We start from the raw sequence: 20,603 nt of genomic DNA, 5'->3' as shown, positions 1-20,603 counted from the left end.
CTACCAAGGTAGCTGCACGACGCTCGCATGCCTTGACTCTCCTTCTTATCTCTAGTTGTATTTTCAGTTTATTTCTCTAGACACTGTAGTGGACTGTATTTTTGATCTAGACGCTCATGTACTCAGTGACACCGTGGTTTTGGGCTGGATTACATTACTTTGAGATTTTCTTATGTTTCAAATAGTTTTTTCCTAAATTATTAAATTGCTTCCGTCTTTTTGTTCAAAGATTTTTCTGTGTTGGGATGTTGAGTTGTGGCTTGCCTAGTTCTACGATAGGCGCCACCATGACGGGGTAGATTTTGGGTCATGACAAATTATTTACGGTAGCCACTACAAAATTATAATTATCAAGTGAAGTGTGGTATCATTTTCGTTAGGTTCAAGTTCAATCATGCCCCGTGCTAAAGTGCACTCACATGTTTGGGAACACTTTGAGGTGGTAGAAGATAATGAAGAAGTTCGCAAAGTAGAGTGCAAGCACTGTGGTCGAGTCTTTAATGTTCATATCGGGTGTTGTCTTGAGCGTCTTTCAAGAATTCGTATTTAAGTTGAATTGAGACAATTTGTGTTATTTTAAATTTATTAGACTTATTTAAGCTTAATGTGTTAGTTTATTAGACCATTTGCTCTTTTTGGCATTTGGCGTAAACACTAAACTTTTAATTGTTGTAAGCTTTTAATTTGTAAGTTCGAAAATAAAAAAAATTAAAATAGAACTTGCAAGTTAATTTGAAGTATTACTATGCAATAAAAATATGAAATGAAAGCCTTTGAAGTTTGATTCTTACATATTGGTCTTATTAAATAATTTTATGTAGCCACTTAATTTTAATTTTTAAAATTTTAATTAGATTTCAAATTTAACACTTTAAAGTTTAATTTTATATCTTAAAATACTTATTTTATTATTTAGAAATTTGCAAACATTTAAGTAACAATTACATTGAACTCGAATATATATATATATATATATATATATATATATATATATATATATATATATATATTCGAACCGGATAGGCCCGAATCCGGACGGGCCCATTAGAACCCGGAATTACCCCGCCCACTAATAACCCGGTATGCCAGCCTACTAATCAGCCCGCCCACTAACTAGACGGGCTATTTTTTCCATGACCAGTTTGGTCCAGCCCGTTCGATAAACACCTTTAATAATTACTCAACGGGTTTCAAAAACCAACATATACACCATATTTAACATGAGTAAGAAATTAAAGCCGGAGATTAATTATGGCTAATTCACTAAAATTTATGTCGATATACATGTCATAAATTATTGTTTTGATGAATGCTCTTAAGCCAATTGTCTATGTGTGTTGGGCTAAAACAGCCTAATGATACTCTTAACATGGTGTGATATTATCCGTTTTGGGCCAAACTCGCACGAGTTTTTCCAAGAGGCCTCACACCATTAAGAGATCCCTACACCTTATAAGTAGGCTCCCAATCTTTTTCAGCTACCAATGTGGGACTTCGTTCGCACACCCAACAATCTTCCCTCGAACTAAGTTCTATGTGGATCACTACCACAATTCACGGGTCTCTCCCCTTCGAACTAAGTTCCATGTGACTCATTGCCACAATCCATAGATCAATTTTTGAGGTTCACTGTGTGCCACCCACATTGTTAGAATATTTATGACAACCGAATCCAGCAACTAGCTTTTTTTTTAATGCACCTCTATACCGAGTCTCGCACATCACTCTGCCATCACCATATTCGTCACACTGAACTTGGGCTATGATATAAGTTGTTAGACTAAAACGTCCAAATAATAATCTTAACATGGTGTGATATTGTCCGCTTTGAATCAAACACTCACGATTTTCTCCAAATGCCTCACACCATTATAAATAGACTTCAGCTACCAATGTTGTACCATGCCCAACAAGGTGATAGTCTAGATGTTGTAGTAAATTACTTGATAAATTTACCAGGTATGTATATGTTGGATCTGACATTATTGTTATTTTTAAAAATATATGATGATAAAGAAATAATAAAATGTACACTTTGTAATCGGTTTATGTGGTACGTTAAGAGTTTGATGCGACAGTGAACGCAAATTTGCACACCACCAACATATATATGGTACGGGTCTTCACTTTATTCAGAATCTCAGACTCCATTTCTTCGTCTAACACGACCCTTTCTCTCCTTTTCTCGCGTTCTCTCTGCCATTGCTCAGGTTCCAAGCAAAGTTAAAGCTCTCTTAATTATAATAACTTTTTTGGCTCTTTTTATGAACTCTTTTGGTTTCTTTTTATGTTTGAAATTCTGTTGATTCTTTTTTTTTTTTGGCACCAAAATTCTGTTGATTTTCCTTACAATGATAGGAAATTCAAACTAATGATCCCAATATCTCCTCAAAATGCTTTTCACATAAACTTGCTGAATAATATGCTTAAAATTGTTTCTTTACGTGTTAGTGTCATGTAATTTCTGGATTTTCTATAGTTTTGGGTTCTTTTATGTTTAAAATTATCTTTGAATTTTATAATTTGGCTTCCAAATGCTAGCAACAAACGGTAATATAAGTTTCTCCTCTAAATGTTAGTCTTATTGTGATGTTGACAACTAATATGTGTAAAAGCGCCTCGTTTACCTATCTGTGTACTTTATGATGAGTGATTGGTTGGCTATTTTGGTGATCAGGTTAAATTGAATCGCGAAACAAGAGCCTGGATTGGTGTTCGTCCATGGCATCATGAATTTCAGTGCAATTGGTTCTTGTTTTGAAGCTTAATTTTCACCTTTTAGATTAAGGATAAGAATGGATAGTAACAAAGATGAGGCTTTAAGATGCATAGGTATTGCCAAGGAGGCAATTATGTCGGGCAATAAGCAGAGAGCGCTTAAATTTATTGGAATTGCACGCCGCCTTAATAGTGAACTAGATGTCAAAGATCTTTTGGCTGCTTGTGAAAATCTTGATGCCTTAACTGCTGATCACCCTAGTGAAGTTGGCAATGTTTCGAGTGAGAAACATGTCAATGGTCATGTCGAATTAGATGAGGTTTCTGATGGGAAGAGGAGTTATACTGAAGATCACGTGCATTTGGTTACACATATTAAGAGCAAGAAGGACTATTATGCAATTCTTGGTCTAGAGAAGGATTGTTCAGTTGAGGAGATAAGAAAGGCATACCGCAAGCTTTCTTTGAAAGTTCATCCTGATAAAAACAAGGCTCCGGGTTCTGAAGAGGCATTTAAGAAAGTATCCAAGGCATTTAAGTGTTTGAGTGAAGATGATTCAAGGAGGCAGTATGATGAGACGTGTTTGGTTGAAGAATTTGAGTTTGATCAGCAGTATAGTCTTAGACGTCGGAGGAGAAGAATGGAGCGTGAGTATTTTGAAGATGATTTTGATGATGAAGAGATTATAAGGGCATTCTTTGGTCAGTCTGAAATGTTTAGGACAGCTTATGCCTACAGGACAAGGACCAACGTCCGTCAGCAGAGAGAGGATTTAGGTTCCTCTGGGCCTAACTTAATTCTCCTCCTTCAATTGTTACCATTTTTGATCATTTTTTTACTTGCTTATCTTCCTTTCTCAGAGCCTGAGTATTCTTTGCAGAAAAACTACTCTTATCAGTTTGAGAAGGTGACAGACAAATATGGGGTAGAATTTTTCGTTAAATCGGCAGAATTTGATAAGAATTATCCTCTTGGTAGTCCTGGTCGAGAGAAAATTGAAGACCGTGTTGTTAAAGATTACAAAAATATGCTTGAACGTTACTGTCATATAGAATTACAGAGGCGACAATGGAACAGGAACTACCCAACACCTCACTGTGACAGGCTTCAAAATTTTGGAGTAGCTTGAGGTCAGCTTACTTTCTTCTGGCTCTTTCCATTCTGTTCTCTGCTGAAAAAGATTTTCAGCATTGATCAATGCAATGACTTTATAATTGTTATACATTATGTGAGCTTTCATGTCATCTTTAGAAACTAAATAATTCAACATCCAGTCAGTAAATTACACATTTAATGCACTATTCTAGATATTGAAACATGCCTATGCAGCCCGACTTCTAGATTGTTGTTCAAGCTTCACCAGGTATAAAAACATGCAACCATCACAAGAAAACATATCTCACATTGAGGTTAGGTGAAGTTATACTATTCTGATTTCTTCTTAAACACCATAAGGAGCATGTATAGAAGGCCTGTGGATATTCTCAAGAATAAAGTATGGACATTTAAGCAATTTAGATAAACAAGGACACATCAACTTATTTTCTTTTCAGCAATTGCAATCTTTCATCCATTTTTTACCCTTTCTCCCTGTGAAGATAAAATGACATGGAAATTTTGTTTGCTTTTACTATGTCAGTCCCATTTTAACGTTCACTTCAGTTTGTGTGATTTTTTTTTTTGTGTAACGGAACTATCTATTGCAACTCAACTTTGTTGAATGTTAGATTACAGTTTGCATGAAAATATTTTCTTTTGGAAAAGGAACTGCCGATTGCAACTTAACATTGTTGAATGTTAGTGCCATAGTTCTATTGAAGTCCTTGAATGTTATTGCATTAGTTCTATTAATGTTGAAGTCCTCCTTTTTGTCCTTGCTGAGGGGAAGGAGTCTACCTTTAAAACTTCTGAAAGTCACCTTTGTAGTTTTATCTTTCAAGATAGTATAAATCTTATACTTGTTGAATCCTACTGCTATGTTCATTCTGTTACATCCTATGTTATCTGTTATGACACTATTGGCCCTGTAGTAAGAAATATAATGCTGCAAGTATGATTAAACTAGAACCTGCTGGTGTTGAATGTTGTTTACAGATTTGTTATCTGTTGTGACACTATTTGGCTTGTAGTAAGAAATATAATGCTGAAAGTACGATCAGACTTGAACCTACTGGTGTTGAATATTGTTTACAGGGTTTGTTTTAGTTCTTCAGTCATAACTATTACCGTGGAGGGAACTTAATTGCTAATAAATTTGCATCCTTTATGATTGACCTTTAACATGGTATGGGGATTGGAAGAATGTGGAGATGGAGAGAAAGGTTTTATTCTGTGGCCTGGGTGTTGGCATTCTAATTATTTTGAATTCCTGAAAGAAATGAAAGTGACACACTGAAGAACGATGTAATGGGGTATCTTTTCAAGAAATCATAAAGAGTGCTAAATTATTTGTTTCCATTGGCTATAACTTTAAGTAAGATCTTATTTATTCATTGGATTGTTTGGAAGTTTTATATGACATTTAATCATAGATCATCTGGTTTTCATCAAGTTATACGAGTTGGGGTGTGAGCTTCCTTTTTATCTAATGACTTTGGAATTTTGATAGATGTATACTTTTTCTGTAGCTTGTCTTCTTAGCCCCTGATTCTTACTATATATGCATATTTTTTCTTACAGCAAAGCTTTTCTAGCTCCAGCAATTTTTTCCTATTTGTCCTTGAGTAATGTTCTCCACGTATACATGGATATAGCTGGAGACTGGTTTCTGGTTTTCTTTCTAGTGTTAAAATAAGAATGGTGAGGTGTGTACGAGATATCGCTGCAGTCCACTTTGATGGATAACTTCTGCACTCTGAAGGCTTTCCCAAATGCATAGTAATAGGCACTTATCTTGGGGAATAGCGTTATTTATTAACTCATGACATTGATTCATGCAGACATGACAGGTGTTTAACGGGCGGGCTGGGACGGGCTGTACACAAAAAAATTCAGCCCGTCCGTTTAACGTTCCGGGCTGTTAGCGGGTTGTACTTTTTCGGGTTTGTTTTTGTCCTTCCGTGTTCGGGCTGGACCGGCCTTTTTTTTTTTTTTTTTAAAGTAAATGTTGTTTTTCTTATTCAATGTTATTGATACTTAAGTGTTTGCAAATTTTTAAGGCTTAGAATTAAACTTTGAAGTTTAAAGTTTTAAATTTGAAATTTGAATTTTAAAATTTTAAAATTGAAATTTGAAAGTAAGTAGCTACAAAAAATTATTTAATAAGACCAATAGGCAATATGTAAGGATCAAGCTCCGAAGGATTTCATTTGATATTTTTATTGAATAATATATAGTACTTCAAATTAAGTTGCAAGTTCTTTTTTGATTTTTTTATTTTTGAACTTGCAAATTAAAAATTTATAACAATTATAAAAAATAAAAAATAGTACATCACATACTTTGCATTATTTTTTAAGTTCATCTAGGTCAACATGAGGTTCTTTGAATTTGACCGTTGGCAACGGTCTAGAAAATAAAAAAAAATTGTAACGGATACCGGGTTGAACCGGGCTGTAACCCGTTAAAAACCCGTTAACGGGTTAGCAGGCTTAGCAGGTTCCGGTGCACCGATATCAAAAAACTGTTCATTTGAAACCCGCTCTCCGTCCAACCCGTCTCAGCCCGCCCAATGCTACAGTACCGGACGAGTTAAGCAAGAATTGAGAGCAAAATAGCAAGCATTATTGCAAGCATTGCTCGGAGCTCATTTGAGGCTCATGTGAACTCTGACGCACTAGGATTTGGGTCTTCTGGTTGTTCTCTTTGCTGGTGATATTCGAGCTGTTTCTGACACTTAGCCTTCTCTTCTATTTGTTTGTTGAATCTGCAAACTGGTGAGTGTCTTGACTTTTGCAATTCTATCCTCTTTTGCTTGTTTCCAGTGCTTCGCATATCCATGTTGTTCGAACCAATATGACTCCAATATTGTGTTGTAATCATTGGCAGTTTTACCTGCATTATAGCTATTCTGCAGTTCCGAATCTCCTAGTGTCACAACCTCCCTAATTATTTAAACTCATATGTGTTCAGCTTGAATGACTTTGTATCTTTAAGTTTGTTTTGTTGTTCTGCTGTTTATTATGAGTTTTTCTCACGCCTTGTTTTGGATTCTCGCATTGAGATTCCTAGGGAATCATCTCTTACCCAGAATTTGCCTTAATGAACTTCTATTGATAACTCCTTTATGTGAACTCTGTTTTTATATCTGCTTACATGAACCTTAATTGTTGTCGCAATGTTTAACCAAACATATGGCTTTAAGAATTGTAATGTGATGTTTAGCAAACTCTGTGCTCTTTAGTATTGCCTAGGTTCCCAGTTGAATCCTAATACACGTGTTTTTCTATATTGTGCCTGGTTGACTGGTTTAAGTTCTGATATCTGTCTGCTCTGCTTGACCTTAAGTTGGCAATACGTTCTACCATGATATTTTTGAACCTGGGAACCTCGGTGTTACACTCAGCACAATTAAGATTCTATTAGCTGCTATTGACCATGCCTACTTGCTTGTTTACTTGCCATTCTTTGACTATGATTATGTTAGACCTTCATGCCTTAAATTCCTAGTTTTAAGTCTCTTTTAGGATAATTCATGCTTTACTATAATCTTGTTGTTCTGAAAACTAAGCATGTATGCTTACTATGTTGACCTAAGTGATATGCCTCTTCAACTCTGCTAATGCTGCACATGTTATACCCTTTCGCTTGTTATGAACCTATATTGTCAGTCTTTATGCTAAAACAACTCTATTAAGGTTGTTCTCTCTTGACTCTTCAGCTTTCATAATTAGATCTCCTACTTGAAATTAACTTGAGCTATTTTTGACCATATTAATGTTTGAAACTTCTTTAGAAGTAGTCTGTTATCATGTGATAATCAATCATGTCCCCTAAACTTGGAAAATTCAAGCATGAACTTGTCTTGTGTGTGTCCTACCAACATGTCACATGAATTTGTCTATACGTCTTGGTGATAATTAGCTTTATAGTTCTAAGAAATAGGTGTGCGGACTTCCTTCCTCATTTAGTTAGTTCAACATATAATCTGTTGCTTGTAATCATGTGTGAATCCTTCGTTTGGGCTTGGTGTCTGTTCTATGTGATGTTGGGCTTGGCTGTTGGATTCAGACTTACTGTTGGTCTTATGAGCTGGGTTTTGAGTTTATTGGAGCTGTCGAAGGCCTATGAAAAGCACTGGGTTATCTGTGCTGGGCCTATCATTGGGCATATAGTTGTCTACTTCTATAGCTATTCATATTTAATTTCTATTATTTCATTCGGGCTGTAATAACTTGTAATAACGAATGATGAGGAAGTTAATGAAAAGGGCTGAGGTATTCTAATGCTTGCATAATAGGGTAGAAAATATGCTTATAGGGTATATGTGTTCTATTTGTTATTTCGTTCAGCATACCTTATATGTTATTTAGTTTAGTATGTTGTACACTTATGGAAAGCATGCCTATAGGAAATTACGCACTTCACTTAGCTTGTCTAATACTTGTACACCACTAAAAGCATGTTAGTTTAAGCATTTGATGTACTTGTTTCTCATTGTGCACGTTTGGACAACATGCCTATAGGATGCAATAGGATGTGCTTGGCTAGTCTATATACCATATCTATAAGGATCCAACTAATCAATCAATCAGTCGCCTCTATTGCTTTTAGTATACTGCTCGCCTAGATATCATGACTATTGAACCTTAATCAATCAATCGACTACTTCCGTTACTTTCACCACACTGCCCCTCCTTAGATGACATGCCTCTAGGGATAAAGCATTATAAAATCAATTTCAATTGTCAATTGTTAGAAATTCTCCCTATAGGATATTGTCACCTGCATAAGAAACATGTTGATAAAATCAGTGTCGTAAACCCTCAGTTTTCGAACAGCCTTACTCCCTCATCGCATGAACAATATAGATGTCATTCCTATAGGTTTGCAATACCTTTGATCTGCAAATTCGTTAGTTTAAAGTTGCAACACTGCCTGTACAATGCTGGAAATCAGAATCACATAGAAACTATGCCTATAGGACTTAATGACTCTAATGCATCTGAAATTGTCTACTGCCTAACTGCCTGCGTGCATTTGTTGTTTATGTGTGGATGTTAACTTAAGCCTTTAATTGTACTTATGTGTAGTCCTACATGTTTTTGAATGTGCGCTAGTTTTATCGTTTTGAGCATTCTAAGTGAAGTCTAGAACCACTTAAATAGAGGTCTAAAGCCTCGTGGACCATAGGTATGGGACGGGGAGTGCACGCATAGGGTACGACCCAGAAATTGAATTAGATCGCCTTTAGGTAAACAACTTTAACATAGTAATCGGGTAGCAGGAGATGATAGTCTGTGCCCGCTGAGTAATATGAGCAACCCCTACCTCAAAGGAGTTGCGAAGTATTATTTATGTTGCACGGGGGTGATCCTTTAGGCTAAAAAATTTAGGACCTCCCTTTCTTTATGTATTTGTTATTTACACTTAGTCATTTAACATAAATCGATGTAGTTGTATCTCTGTAGTCATTAAGATTTGTGCCGATTCTCACGTGCCCCAATAAGACTCTTTGACTTTTAAATTTTCCTTTATTTATTTCATCACCTAGTCTAATTACATAATCCACATAGTTTAAAGTTTGGCCGAGACCCACAGTTGTGGACCTCGAATAGTGCCTAGCACCTTATCTTTGAGATAATTTGAGCCCTTACCCGTTCTTTAGTGACACGGACTAGTCAAACAGAGTTACTTGCAAATAGGTGCCCTAACGCACCTCAAAATCGTTAGGTGGTGGCTCTTCTCTTTTAATACCCATTTAAAAGAGTTGTCACACATCGAAACCTGCTTTCGCGAGAAAATGGTGCGCGACAGCATGGCGACTTTGCTGGAAAAACCTTAAGCTCTTACCATAAATGAACTTGACTTATGTGGATTACTTTCTTTAACTGCTATTACATGCACATCCCTTCCTTTATTCTCCTTTATTTGCTATGACATGTATGATCTCTCCTCATCTCCTTCATCTTGTCTAAGACTGCTATATTATGACTCTCCCATCCCTATTTCCCTACCCGTTTCATTACGTTCTCGCTCATTTTTCATGAGCTAAACTGACTTCTCTCTTTTGTCTTTATTTTCTTTTCTCCTCATGTTCACTTTTACTATTTACTGCTTTTACGTACTTTTATCATACAAATACTTGGCAATGTGTTATTATTTTTGCACAAAGCATGCTCCACATCATACTCCACTCGTGCCAATTATCAACATAGCGATGCTTGATGAGTGTCCGCGCTTTCCTGTAATCACCCTTCTTAAATCGGAAAAGCTTATTTGCGGCAGACTAGTCGATCAGCGGTGAAGTCGACGGTCCCGTGCCTTTCCCTCTCAAGGTGTCCACTTGGGAGTACCAGTCTAGGCCCTTCTAGAAACCCTACTCCAATTTGAAATGTACATGCATCATGCTAAACCTAGTACGGGTTGAAGTGTTGTTAACATAACAACCCGCTAAGATGAGCCCTGTCCAAAGTCCGACGGGATTTCCACAATCCCAGTGGACACTATCATATTATGTGCATTACTTGGAGAAAATGTGCTAACGTGTTAATCATTATTGCGTAAGTAGTCAAATCCAGAGGGGGGAAATGGCTAACCTTTGTTTGTTTGCAGAAAATGAAGCACAAAATCCCCAGGTTCGGTATGATCCAGAATATCCCGCCTTTGCTACTTGACTGGTGGAAAGACCTTGCGCCTTGTGACAAGAATCATATGAGGAGAGTACTTGGTGACCTACCCTCTTTGTTGAGCATTCAACCAAATAGGGAGCTGATCGAGGATGCCACCATGTTCTGGGATGAGAAATGAGTTATTTTCCGATTTGGCAATATAGAAATGACTCTTTTCCTAGAAGAAATAGGAGGTTTCGCCAAGTTGCCATAGGATAGTCCAGGATTACTGGTACCAAAGAATCGTACTCCTCGCAGTTTTTTGAAAATTTTGGGTTTTAAGAAAAATGACAAACTGCTCTATCTAAAGAAATCATACATACTTTTTGAGTTTCTCTACGAACGTTATGGGCATAGCAAGTCATATCGTCTTCACCATGATGAACTAGCCATTACTTCCTTAGGGTGGGTGCACCGCCGAGTTTATGTGTTCATTGTCTTCTTCTTGGGGTTGTTGATATTTCCAATAAAAGGAGGAAGGATTCATACTCGCTTAGCCATGGTCGCCAGGACCTTAATGGGTGGCATCGAGGGACAAACTTACACTATCATCCCCATGATCTTAGCTGAGATGTACCGCGCTCTAGATCGGTACAAGTAGGGATTCAGACACTTTGAGGGTTGTAATTTATTGCTACAAGTCTGGATGCTAGAACACTTTCAGAGAGGAGGGTACCATCAAGAGCTTCTGCGAAGGCCATTGAATGACTACATAGCCAACCATCACCCAAAGAAAATAACGTTTATTCCAGACAGGTTTTCAAAGCCTAAAAATGCGTAAGTTGGGTGCGTTTCTTCAATAATCTGACAAACGAGTAGGTACATTGGATGTTTGAATGGTTTCATAGTAGTGAGTTCATCATCAGATCAAAGGGGACTACTTACTTGGTGCTGATCGGGCTGCGACGTATCTACCCTTACGCTCCAATAAGGGTAATGAGACAAGCTGAAAGAAAACAAGCCATACCTCGAGTTTCCAATATGGTTCAGTGCAAGGCAGATTTCAAGGGAGATGTCATTCCATTCAAATTCGAAGCGCAACACATGTGGAACCAAAAGATCATTGTGGAAGGGAAAACTATTTAGCCAGACAGGTATCACACCGGTCATATGTACTACTCTCTGTCATGGCTAGAAGACGACATAGCGGGGGACATCAAGCCAGGAGTCAATCTGAAGGATATGATCATAGATGAAGTGGCTGAGGCATAGGTTAAGTACAAGAGGCTACACAAAAGGGTGTTCGAGTCCGAAGCTAAACATCTGGAGCAACACCAAGTAAACATGGAAGCAATAAAGGAATGGAAGGAGATTGCCACTAAGTCAACAGAAAGATTGGAATACCTGGAACAAGGACTGATGGAGCTAAAATGGAAGATGAGAAAGAGACTCTCGGATTGTCAAGGCATGGACGGCGATGAAGGAGGAAATCTGGCAAAAGCTTACTTACTGTTGGATATGCACGACCTGGGAAATCTAATTGATGGGGTCAAAAGAGCCAAGCATGGAGAAAGTCCTTCAGGGACCTAGTAGATTAGGAGATGATGTTCTTTACTGCTTTCTAGCTTAGATAAGATTTTGATGTAATAAGGCTAAATGTCATTAGTAACTTTATTATATTATTATCGATTTAGTAAAAGTTTGTTTTGGCTCATTTTCGCATTAATGAAATGAAGCAAATGTTGGCATCAATTTTCTCCAAGTCTATGTGTCACTTAGGCCTACCTCAGGCACAATGAGGTCCCCAAATTAGGACGCGAATTATTGCATGACTTTGTGAAACATGTTTAAATATTGCGAACACTCTTTTATTTCACCTTACTGACTTGGTTAATATTTTGCTTTTTCTTTCTTTTTGATTACTCCTGTTCCCAAAGGTTGGTTCGTGTATACTGACATCACCAACATACCACACCAGATCTAGAGGTCCACCACCTAGCTACCCGAAAAGCAAAAGCAAGGGCAAAGGGAAATTGGATGATCTAAGCGGTATCAGGAAAGACAATGTTGTTGTGGCGGAAAACGTTGAAACTTTAGATGGCAGAAGTACTCCGTGGCAGAATGAGTTGGTCTTACATTTGGAACAACAAATCCTGGAATTACAAGGCGAGCTTGAGTAGGTCCGAAATCTGGCAAACCTCTCCCCTACCCTCAATGTCCTCGACATCAACCGGCAAAACCCAACTACCCAGAACCAAACACCACCACAAAACGCAGAAAATTAGAATCCACCACCCATAGTTCTGAACCCTCCCGCACAACACCAGTATCATAATCCCGCACCTCCCCAGAACCTTAACCTGCCACCAATGCCAACCCCCCAACAACACCACCATCATCTACCTCAATACTCGCAAACCACCACTTATCACACTCCCCAAAATGCACCACAACCTACTCTCGATCCCAAAAACTCGACCAATGACCACCCGTATATCCAAGTTCCAGGAACGCATCAAAGCAATCTGATATATATGGAAACCTTACCCCATACCCTGCAGCAAACCCTATACATACCCGGACCAACTGTGAAGGACCTGCTCATTAGAAACATGGGAGAGGAACTTAAGAAACTCACAGGGAGAGTCCAGAGTGTTGAAGGTAGGAAAGGCGTTAAAGGTCTGAACTATGAGGACACATGTATTCAACCAGATGTGGAACTGCCGGAGGGTTACAAACCTCCCAAGTTTGAAATGTTCGATGTTACTAGTGATCCGAATATGCATCTGAGAACATACTGCGACAAGCTTGTAGGAATGGGTAAGAATGAACAAATTCGCATGAAACTATTCATGCAAAGCCTTACAGGAGACGCTTTGTCTTGGTATATCAGTCAAAACCTGAAGAAGTAGGTTAATTGGGTGAATATGGCATCAGATTTCATGGATAGATTCGGGTTCAACACGGAAAATGCGCCGGACATTTTCTACATTCAGAACCTCAAGAAGAAGCCGATAGAAACCTTCCGCGAGTATGCTATTCGTTGGGATCAGAGGCCACAAAGGTAAGGCCAGAACTTGAAGAAGAACAAATGAACAAGTTCTTTGTTAGGGCTCAAGATCCGCAGTATTACGAAAGGTTGATAGTCATCGAAAATCACAAGTTCTCCGACATCATCAAATTAGGGGAAAGAATAGAAGAAGGAATCAAGAGTGGGATGGTACCTAATTTCGAGGCGCTTCAAGCCACGAATAAAGCCTTGCAATCCGGAGGTATCTCAAAGAAGAAATAAGTGGGTGCCATGATGGTAGCCCAGGGCACTAAGTCTCCCCTCACATACCAAACACCTTCACCCACATATCAACCCACACAATCAAAATACCAATACCCTGCCACCACCTACCATACCTACAACACTCAACCTGCATATTACCATTCACCTCCACCTTCCTACCAAAACTACCCAAAGCCACGTCCAAATTTCGACCGCAGACCACCTAGACAGTACACCCCAATTGCTGAACCCATAGCCCATCTGTATGAGAGACTGAAGGCCACCGGCTATGTCACCCCCATTCCCGTTATTGTTGTGGAAAATCCTTCCCAATGGATCAACCCCAACAAAATATGTGCTTATCATTTAGGCATGAAGGGCCATACCATTGAGGAGTGCCGCACGTTTAAAGACAAGATTCAGACGTTGATCGACACTAAGGTTATACAAGCAAAGGAAGATGTACCAAATGTTCGCAATAACTCTTTCCCGGATCACAGAGGCGAGGGAGTGAACGTGATAGAAACTGATGAGGAGTGGGATCAGGAAGGGTCCATTTGACTCATTCGAGAGGGAGACACTCCTAAAACATCTCTGGTCACCCTCACGCTAGTTGTGGTACAAACCTAGGTGCCATTTAAAGTTGAGGTAGCTATACCATTCACTATAATGATAGCTCCCACACCATCTTACAGGTATGATGCCATCCCGTGGGATTATGTTGCGGAAGCAAGGAGAAAGGGAAAAGCCAAAATGGAAGAAACAGGTGCCGCGCAAGGTATGACTAGGACTGGCAGAGTTTACACAGCAGAGAATCTGGAAGGAACAGGCAAGAAAGCTTCACCTAAGCCGCCAGTTGTTGAGACTAGCACTGACGATCTCTAGAGGAAGATACAAGCAAGGGAGTACTCCGTTGTTGACCTCCTGAACAAGAGTCCTGCTTAGATATCCATCTTATCACTGTTGCAAAACTAAGATGCGCACAGGAATGCTTTGATGAAGGTGTTAAGTGAAGCTTATGTACCCGCCGACATCACTAGTGGAGAGATGGCTAACATGGTCGGACAGGTACCAGAGAGCCACAAAATCACTTTCCACAAAGATGAGTTACCACCAGAAGGACTGAGTCACAACAGGGCGTTGCACATCACAGTGCAATTCAAGGACAAGTTCATCTCCAGGGTCTTGATAGATGGAGGTTCGAGTATGAACATATGCCCACTGACCACTCTAAATAGATTGGGTAAAGGCCTGCACGAGATACGAATGGGAAGCATGAATGTGAAGGCGTTCAATGGATCCTAGAAAGCCACTATCGGAGAAATCAACCTCGATCTACAGATGGGTCCAACATGGTTTGATGTTGAGTTCCAAGTGCTAGATATATCTGCTACTTACAATATATTGTTGGGACGGGCATGGATACATAAAGCCGTGACAGTGGCTTCAACTCTGCACCAGGCTGTGAAGTTCGAGTGGAATCATCAGGAGGTGATCATTCATGGAGATGGAAGCAACCCCATCTACATCAATCAGACCATTCCAGTCATCAAGAACAGGAGGAAGTTGGGCGGAGAAACATATCACCGTATTGAACGGGTGAACGCAATTGAAAATAGAAAGTATATTGATTTGGACAGGATATGAACCAGGCAAGGGTCTTGGACAAAAGCTTCAGGGGATCACCAAACTCGTACAACCATAGTATCATGGAACGACCTTTGGACTCGGATATGAATATAAATGTCAAGAATATATGATTGGACACCGCTATGGCGTGCACCTTATTATCCACTAGAACAACCTGTACCATCGGTGCACCAGACATTCCATCAAGCCGACATAATGTGGGGAACCGAAGAAGATGAGGTTTTAGCCGGTATGAGGAAGCTGTTTCTAGATGAAGAAGATATAGACTGCAGTGCAATTATTGTGAGTATGAGGAGAAAGACCTTACCATTCAAACAATGGAAGAGGGATTTGTTCTCAAAAACTGGACCGCTGCATCGTCTCGGGCTCGCCGAGTTCCTGGGTAGCCTGGCAAATTAGCATGAATTATTTTCAAATAGTTTTGAGCATTTAAGACATTTTCAGTATTTTGTTTTGAAATAATTACTCGAGCCATCGAGTCGTACTTGTTGACATTTTAAAGCTTTAATGCATTACTGCTTTTCATATTTATTATTATCTTTCTATATTCTTTTCAGCATAATTATTACATATCCCGATGAACCTACGACTGTGACAATGTAATGAGACAACGCAACATAAGGACAGTGATTCGGAAGATCTGGAGGATGATATAATACCTGAGGAAATCTTCAAAGAAGTAGAGGATTTTGAAAACAAACCGAAGTCTAATTTGGAAGAAACTGAGGCCGTTAACTTAGGGGATTCTGAAACAATAAAGGAAACTCGTATAAGCATTCATCTATCATCGTCAGAGAAAGAAGAGTATATCAGGTTCTTAAAGGAGTATGGGGACATCTTTGCATGGTCCTACGACGATATGACCGGCTTGAGCACATCCATAGTAGCACATAAGCTACCCATCAATCCCATGTGTCCACCGGTAAAGCAAAATCTCAGAAAGTTCAAGCCAGATATGAGTTTGAAGATAAAAGATGAGATCACCAAGCAAATCAAAGCCAAGGTTCTCCGAGTGGTCGAATACCCAACCTGGTTAGCCAACATTTTGCCAGTTCCAAAGAAAGATGGTAAAGTTAGAGTATGTATCGATTATCGAGATCTGAACAGAGCATGTCCTAAGGATGATTTCCCGCTGCCCAATATACATATACTAATTGACAACTGCGCTAAGCATGAACTCCAATCCTTTGTGGATTGCTTCACAGGATACCACCAGATTTGGATGGATAAAGAGGATGCCAAAAATACCGCCTTTACCACACCATAGGGAATATATTATTACAAAATGATGCCGTTTGATTTGAAGAATGCTGGGGCCACCTACATGAGGGCCATGATGACTATCTTCCACGACATGATACACAAGGAAATAGAGGTGTACGTGGATGATGTTATCATAAAATCTAAAAGGAGTCCATATCACATAGCAGACGTGAAGAAATTTTTCGATCGGCTTTGAAAATATAACTTGTAGTTGAACCCTGCAAAATGTGTCTTCGGAGTCCCTGTTGGAAAGTTGTTAGGTTTAATCGTCAGTCGTCGAGGTATCGAGTTAGACCCGTCAAAAATCAAAGCTATCCAGGATTTGACACCGCCGAAGAATAAGAAAGATGTGATAAGTTTTCTAGGGTGCCTCAATTATATCAGCTGTTTTATGGCACAATCATTGGTGATATGTAAGCCAATCTTCAGAATGCTGAGGAAAGATGTTGCAACAAGCTGGACTAAAGAATGCCAGAAAGCCTTTGATAAAATCAAGGAGTATTTATCTAAACCGCCTGTGTTGGTCCCACCAGAACCAGGAAGACCTCTGCTACTTTATTTGTCTTTATTGGAAGGAGTCTTTGGTTATGTTCTAGGACAACATGATGAAACTGGAAGGAAGGAGCAGGCGATATATTATCTGAGCAAGAAGTTCACGCCTTACGAAGCCTGGTACTCTTTATTGGAACGCACCTGCTGTGCTTTGACATGGATAGCCCAGAAGTTGAGACATTATTTCTGTGCGTACACTACATATCTCATATCAAGGATGGATCCGCTAAAATACATCTTTCAGAAACACATGCCCATGGGTAAGTTAGCAAAGTGGCAGATATTACTGAGCGAGTTCGACATCGTCTATGTAACTCAAAAGGCAGTCAAAGGGCAAGCATTGGCGGATCACTTGGCAGAAAATCCCGTAGACGGAGAATACGAACCATGGAAAACATATTTTCCCGATGATGAGGTATCATTTGTAGGAGAAGATATTACCGAGGCATACGATGGTTGGAGGATGTTCTTCGACGGAGCAACAAACTTAAAAGGAGTGGGTATCGGAGCTGTCTTAGTATCAGAAACTGGTCAACACTATCCGATATCTGCAAAACTCAGGTTTCCGTGCACCAATAATATGGCAAAATATGACGCCTGCATCCTGGGACTCAGGTTTGCCATTGATATGAACGTTGAGGAGTTGCTGGTAATCGGAGATCCAGATCTATTGGTGTACCAGGTTCTAGGAGAATGGCTACGAAGAACACCAAAATATTGCCATACTTGCATTGTGTACAAGAACTGATCAAGAGATTCACAAAGATAGAGTTCAAGCATGTTCCAAGGATTCAGAATGAGTTTGCCGATGCATTAGCCACTTTATCTTCCATGTTACAACACCCACACAAGAATTTCATCGATCCTATCCCAATAGGAATTCATAAGCAGCTAGCTTATTGTGCTCATGTTGAAGAAGAAATCGACGGAAATCCGTGGTTCCATGACATTATGGAATACTTAGAAAAGGGAGAATATCCAGAGCATGCTACACACACTCAGAAACGCACACTTTGAAGATTGGCCAACCATTTCTTTCGAAGCGGAGGAGTTCTGTATAGAAGGACTCTTGATTTGGGATTGTTGCGATGCGTCGATGCCAATGAGGCATCTAGATTGCTCGAGGAAATACATGTCGGAACTTGCGGACCCCACATGAATGGTTTCGTTCTGGCTAAGAAGATATTAAGAGCAGGATATTTCTGGATGACTATGGAAACATGTTGCATCAAATATGTTCAAAAGTGTCACCAATGCCAGATACATGCTAATATGATACGAGTGCCGCCTAACGAACTTAATGCAACGAGTTCGCCCTGGACTTTCTCCGCTTGGGGTACGGATGTCATCGGACGAATAACCCACTGCTTCAAATGTACATAGGTTCATTCTGGTGGCTATAAATTACTTCACGAAATGGGCTGAGGCCGCATCCTATAAGGCTGTAACTAAGAAGATCGTAGCAATCATTACTGACAATGCCGCTAATCTCAACAGTGACTTGATGAAAACCATGTGTGAAACATTCAAGATCAAGCATCAAAACTCTATAGCATATAGGCCGCAAATGAATGGAGCCATAGAAGCCGCCAACAAGAACATCAAGAAGATATTGAGGAAAATGATAGATAATTACTAACAATGGCATGAAAAGCTACCGTTTTCTTTGCTCGGGTATCGCACCACAATTCGTACATCTACTGGGGCAACTCCTTATCTACTGGTTTACCGTACTAAAGCCGTTATTCCCGCCGAAGTAGAAATCCCTTCCTTAAGAGTCATACTGGAAGCCGAGCTCAGCGACGCAGAATGGGTACAAAGCCGGTATGAACAACTAGCTCTCATTGATGGAAAAAGAATGAACGTAGTATGTCACGGCCAGCTCTACCAGAATAAAATGGCAAGAGCTTTCAACAAAAAGTTTAGGTCAAGGCAATTCACTCCGGGGCAATTGGTACTAAAATGGATCTTCTCATATCAGGATGAAGAAAAGGGGAAATTCTCACCCAACTGGCAAAGCCCTTACATGGTTCACCGAGTATTAACAGGAGGAACACTTATACTTGTAGAAATGGATGGAGAGATTTGGCCAAAACCTATCAATTCGGACGCAGTCAAGAGATACTACATTTAAGATAATGTTTTTTTTATATTTTTGTAATATTCAACTATTATTTAAAAATATTGAGTCTCACAAATAGTACTTTTTATATTTATTTAGTTATTTTATTAAATTATTTTTTCCTAATTTCTTTTATTTAAAATCTGGCCCAAAACTAGGCCACTTTTCGAACCAAAAGCTAGCCCAATACTCCCACAACCCAAACCAAGCATCCCTTTAGGCCAACTCGGTCACACCCCTTCAAATAACCCGCCCCGATTCCCCTTTGATCCTGGACGTTGATCTCAAATGATCAACGACCTATAATAAACCAACCCCTTTCCTTATATCCCCTCACCCAAACCCTAATCCCATTTTCCCCTTAACAGCCGCCTCTATACTCTCTCAAACCCTCTCCCCACCTCACAAAACCTAGCCGCCTCACTCAAATCATAGCCCCAATCTGATATCACATGGAATTGTTCCATGTTTCCTTTCCTTTATTGCATGAACGGAGATTCTAACCATCTCTTAAGCATTACAATGTGTTTGGTACTGATTTACTAATGGAAGTTCATCAACAGGCATTCATTCGACTCCGATTCTATATTATCTCCATGTTCTTGACTTATACATTCACCACCAGGTTATATGGGTCTAATTCAGTGAGATTTTTTAACTATTCGGTTCTCCATCTTGAACTAGGGTTTACCTAATTTTTCTCCTAATCCAATTCTAAATTGATTCTGCATGCTATTATTTCCTTTATTATGTTTGATCGATCGTGTTTCCTTATTTGTTTGTTCAATTTTACTACTATATAACCCCCCCAATGCCCTTTAACGGACGAGAATCACTGTTGTTCTCTCATACTCTCACTCACTTGATACTATTCTGAATCTACTGCTCTTGGCCGGCTGAAAGCCAAGGCCAATGGAATCCTCTCTAACGACCTCCCTAGTGCAAGCACTGCTCGGAGCTCATTTGAGGCTCCTATGAACTCTGACGCACTAGGATTTTGGTCTTCTGGCTGTTCTCTTTGCTGGTGATACTCGAGTTGTTTCTGACACTTAGCCTTCTCTTCTATTTGTTTGTTGAATCTGCAAGCTGGTGAGTGTCTTGACTTTTGCAATTCTATCCTCTTTTGCTTGTTTCCAGTGCTTCGCATATCCATGTTGTTCGAACCAATATGACTCCAATATTGTGTTGTAATCATTGGCAGTTTTACGTGCATTATAACTATTATGCAGTTCCGAATCTCCTAGTATCACAACCTCCCTAATTATTTAAACTCATATGTGTTTAGCTTGAATGAATTTGTATCTTTAAGTTTGC

General features: G+C 39.3%; 2 protein-coding genes across 6 annotated transcripts; both read left to right on the top strand.

Moving 5' to 3' along the window:
- The first annotated feature begins 2,112 nt into the window (after window positions 1-2,112).
- On the top strand, window positions 2,113-11,790 carry LOC104115454 (chaperone protein dnaJ 49-like). Of its 5 annotated transcripts, XR_011411223.1 has the most exons (4): window positions 2,113-2,210; window positions 2,678-3,849; window positions 5,659-6,594; window positions 10,433-11,790. XR_011411223.1 is itself a non-coding variant. In XM_033661100.2 (3 exons), the coding sequence occupies exon 2, from the start codon at window positions 2,796-2,798 to the stop codon at window positions 3,846-3,848; it is 1,053 nt and encodes a 350-aa protein (XP_033516991.2). In that variant the 5' UTR covers window positions 2,113-2,210; window positions 2,678-2,795; the 3' UTR covers window position 3,849; window positions 10,433-11,790. The 5 variants fall into 5 exon arrangements, 4 of the variants coding, with proteins under 4 accessions (XP_033516991.2, XP_009624383.2, XP_009624382.2 ...); XM_033661100.2 differs by lacking the exon at window positions 5,659-6,594; XM_009626088.4 differs by lacking the exons at window positions 5,659-6,594; window positions 10,433-11,790 and adding an exon at window positions 5,399-5,639.
- Window positions 11,791-15,445: 3,655 nt separating this feature from the next.
- Window positions 15,446-18,184, top strand: LOC138898549 (uncharacterized). Its single transcript, XM_070184624.1, has 5 exons — window positions 15,446-15,634; window positions 15,975-16,165; window positions 17,045-17,287; window positions 17,384-17,782; window positions 17,833-18,184. The coding sequence occupies exons 1-5, from the start codon at window positions 15,446-15,448 to the stop codon at window positions 18,182-18,184; spliced, it is 1,374 nt and encodes a 457-aa protein (XP_070040725.1).
- Window positions 18,185-20,603: the final 2,419 nt, after the last annotated feature.

Source organism: Nicotiana tomentosiformis, chromosome 9, assembly GCF_000390325.3.
Source record: "Nicotiana tomentosiformis chromosome 9, ASM39032v3, whole genome shotgun sequence".
NCBI lineage: Eukaryota > Viridiplantae > Streptophyta > Magnoliopsida > Solanales > Solanaceae > Nicotiana > Nicotiana tomentosiformis.
The sequence above is the reverse complement of the archived record's forward strand: the minus strand, read 5'-3'. Positions and strand labels throughout refer to the sequence as shown.

Coding starts and splice junctions, on each gene's coding strand:
- LOC138898549 (XM_070184624.1), top strand. CDS start 15,446: ATGTCAAGAATATATGATTGGACACCGCTATGGCGTGCACCTTATTAT. Junction 15,635..15,974: donor TAGACTGCAGTGCAATTATT/GTGAGTATGAGG, acceptor ACGCAACATAAG/GACAGTGATTCGGAAGATCT. Junction 16,166..17,044: donor GAGAAAGAAGAGTATATCAG/GTTCTTAAAGGA, acceptor GCCAATCTTCAG/AATGCTGAGGAAAGATGTTG.
- LOC104115454 (XM_033661100.2), top strand. CDS start 2,796: ATGGATAGTAACAAAGATGAGGCTTTAAGATGCATAGGTATTGCCAAG.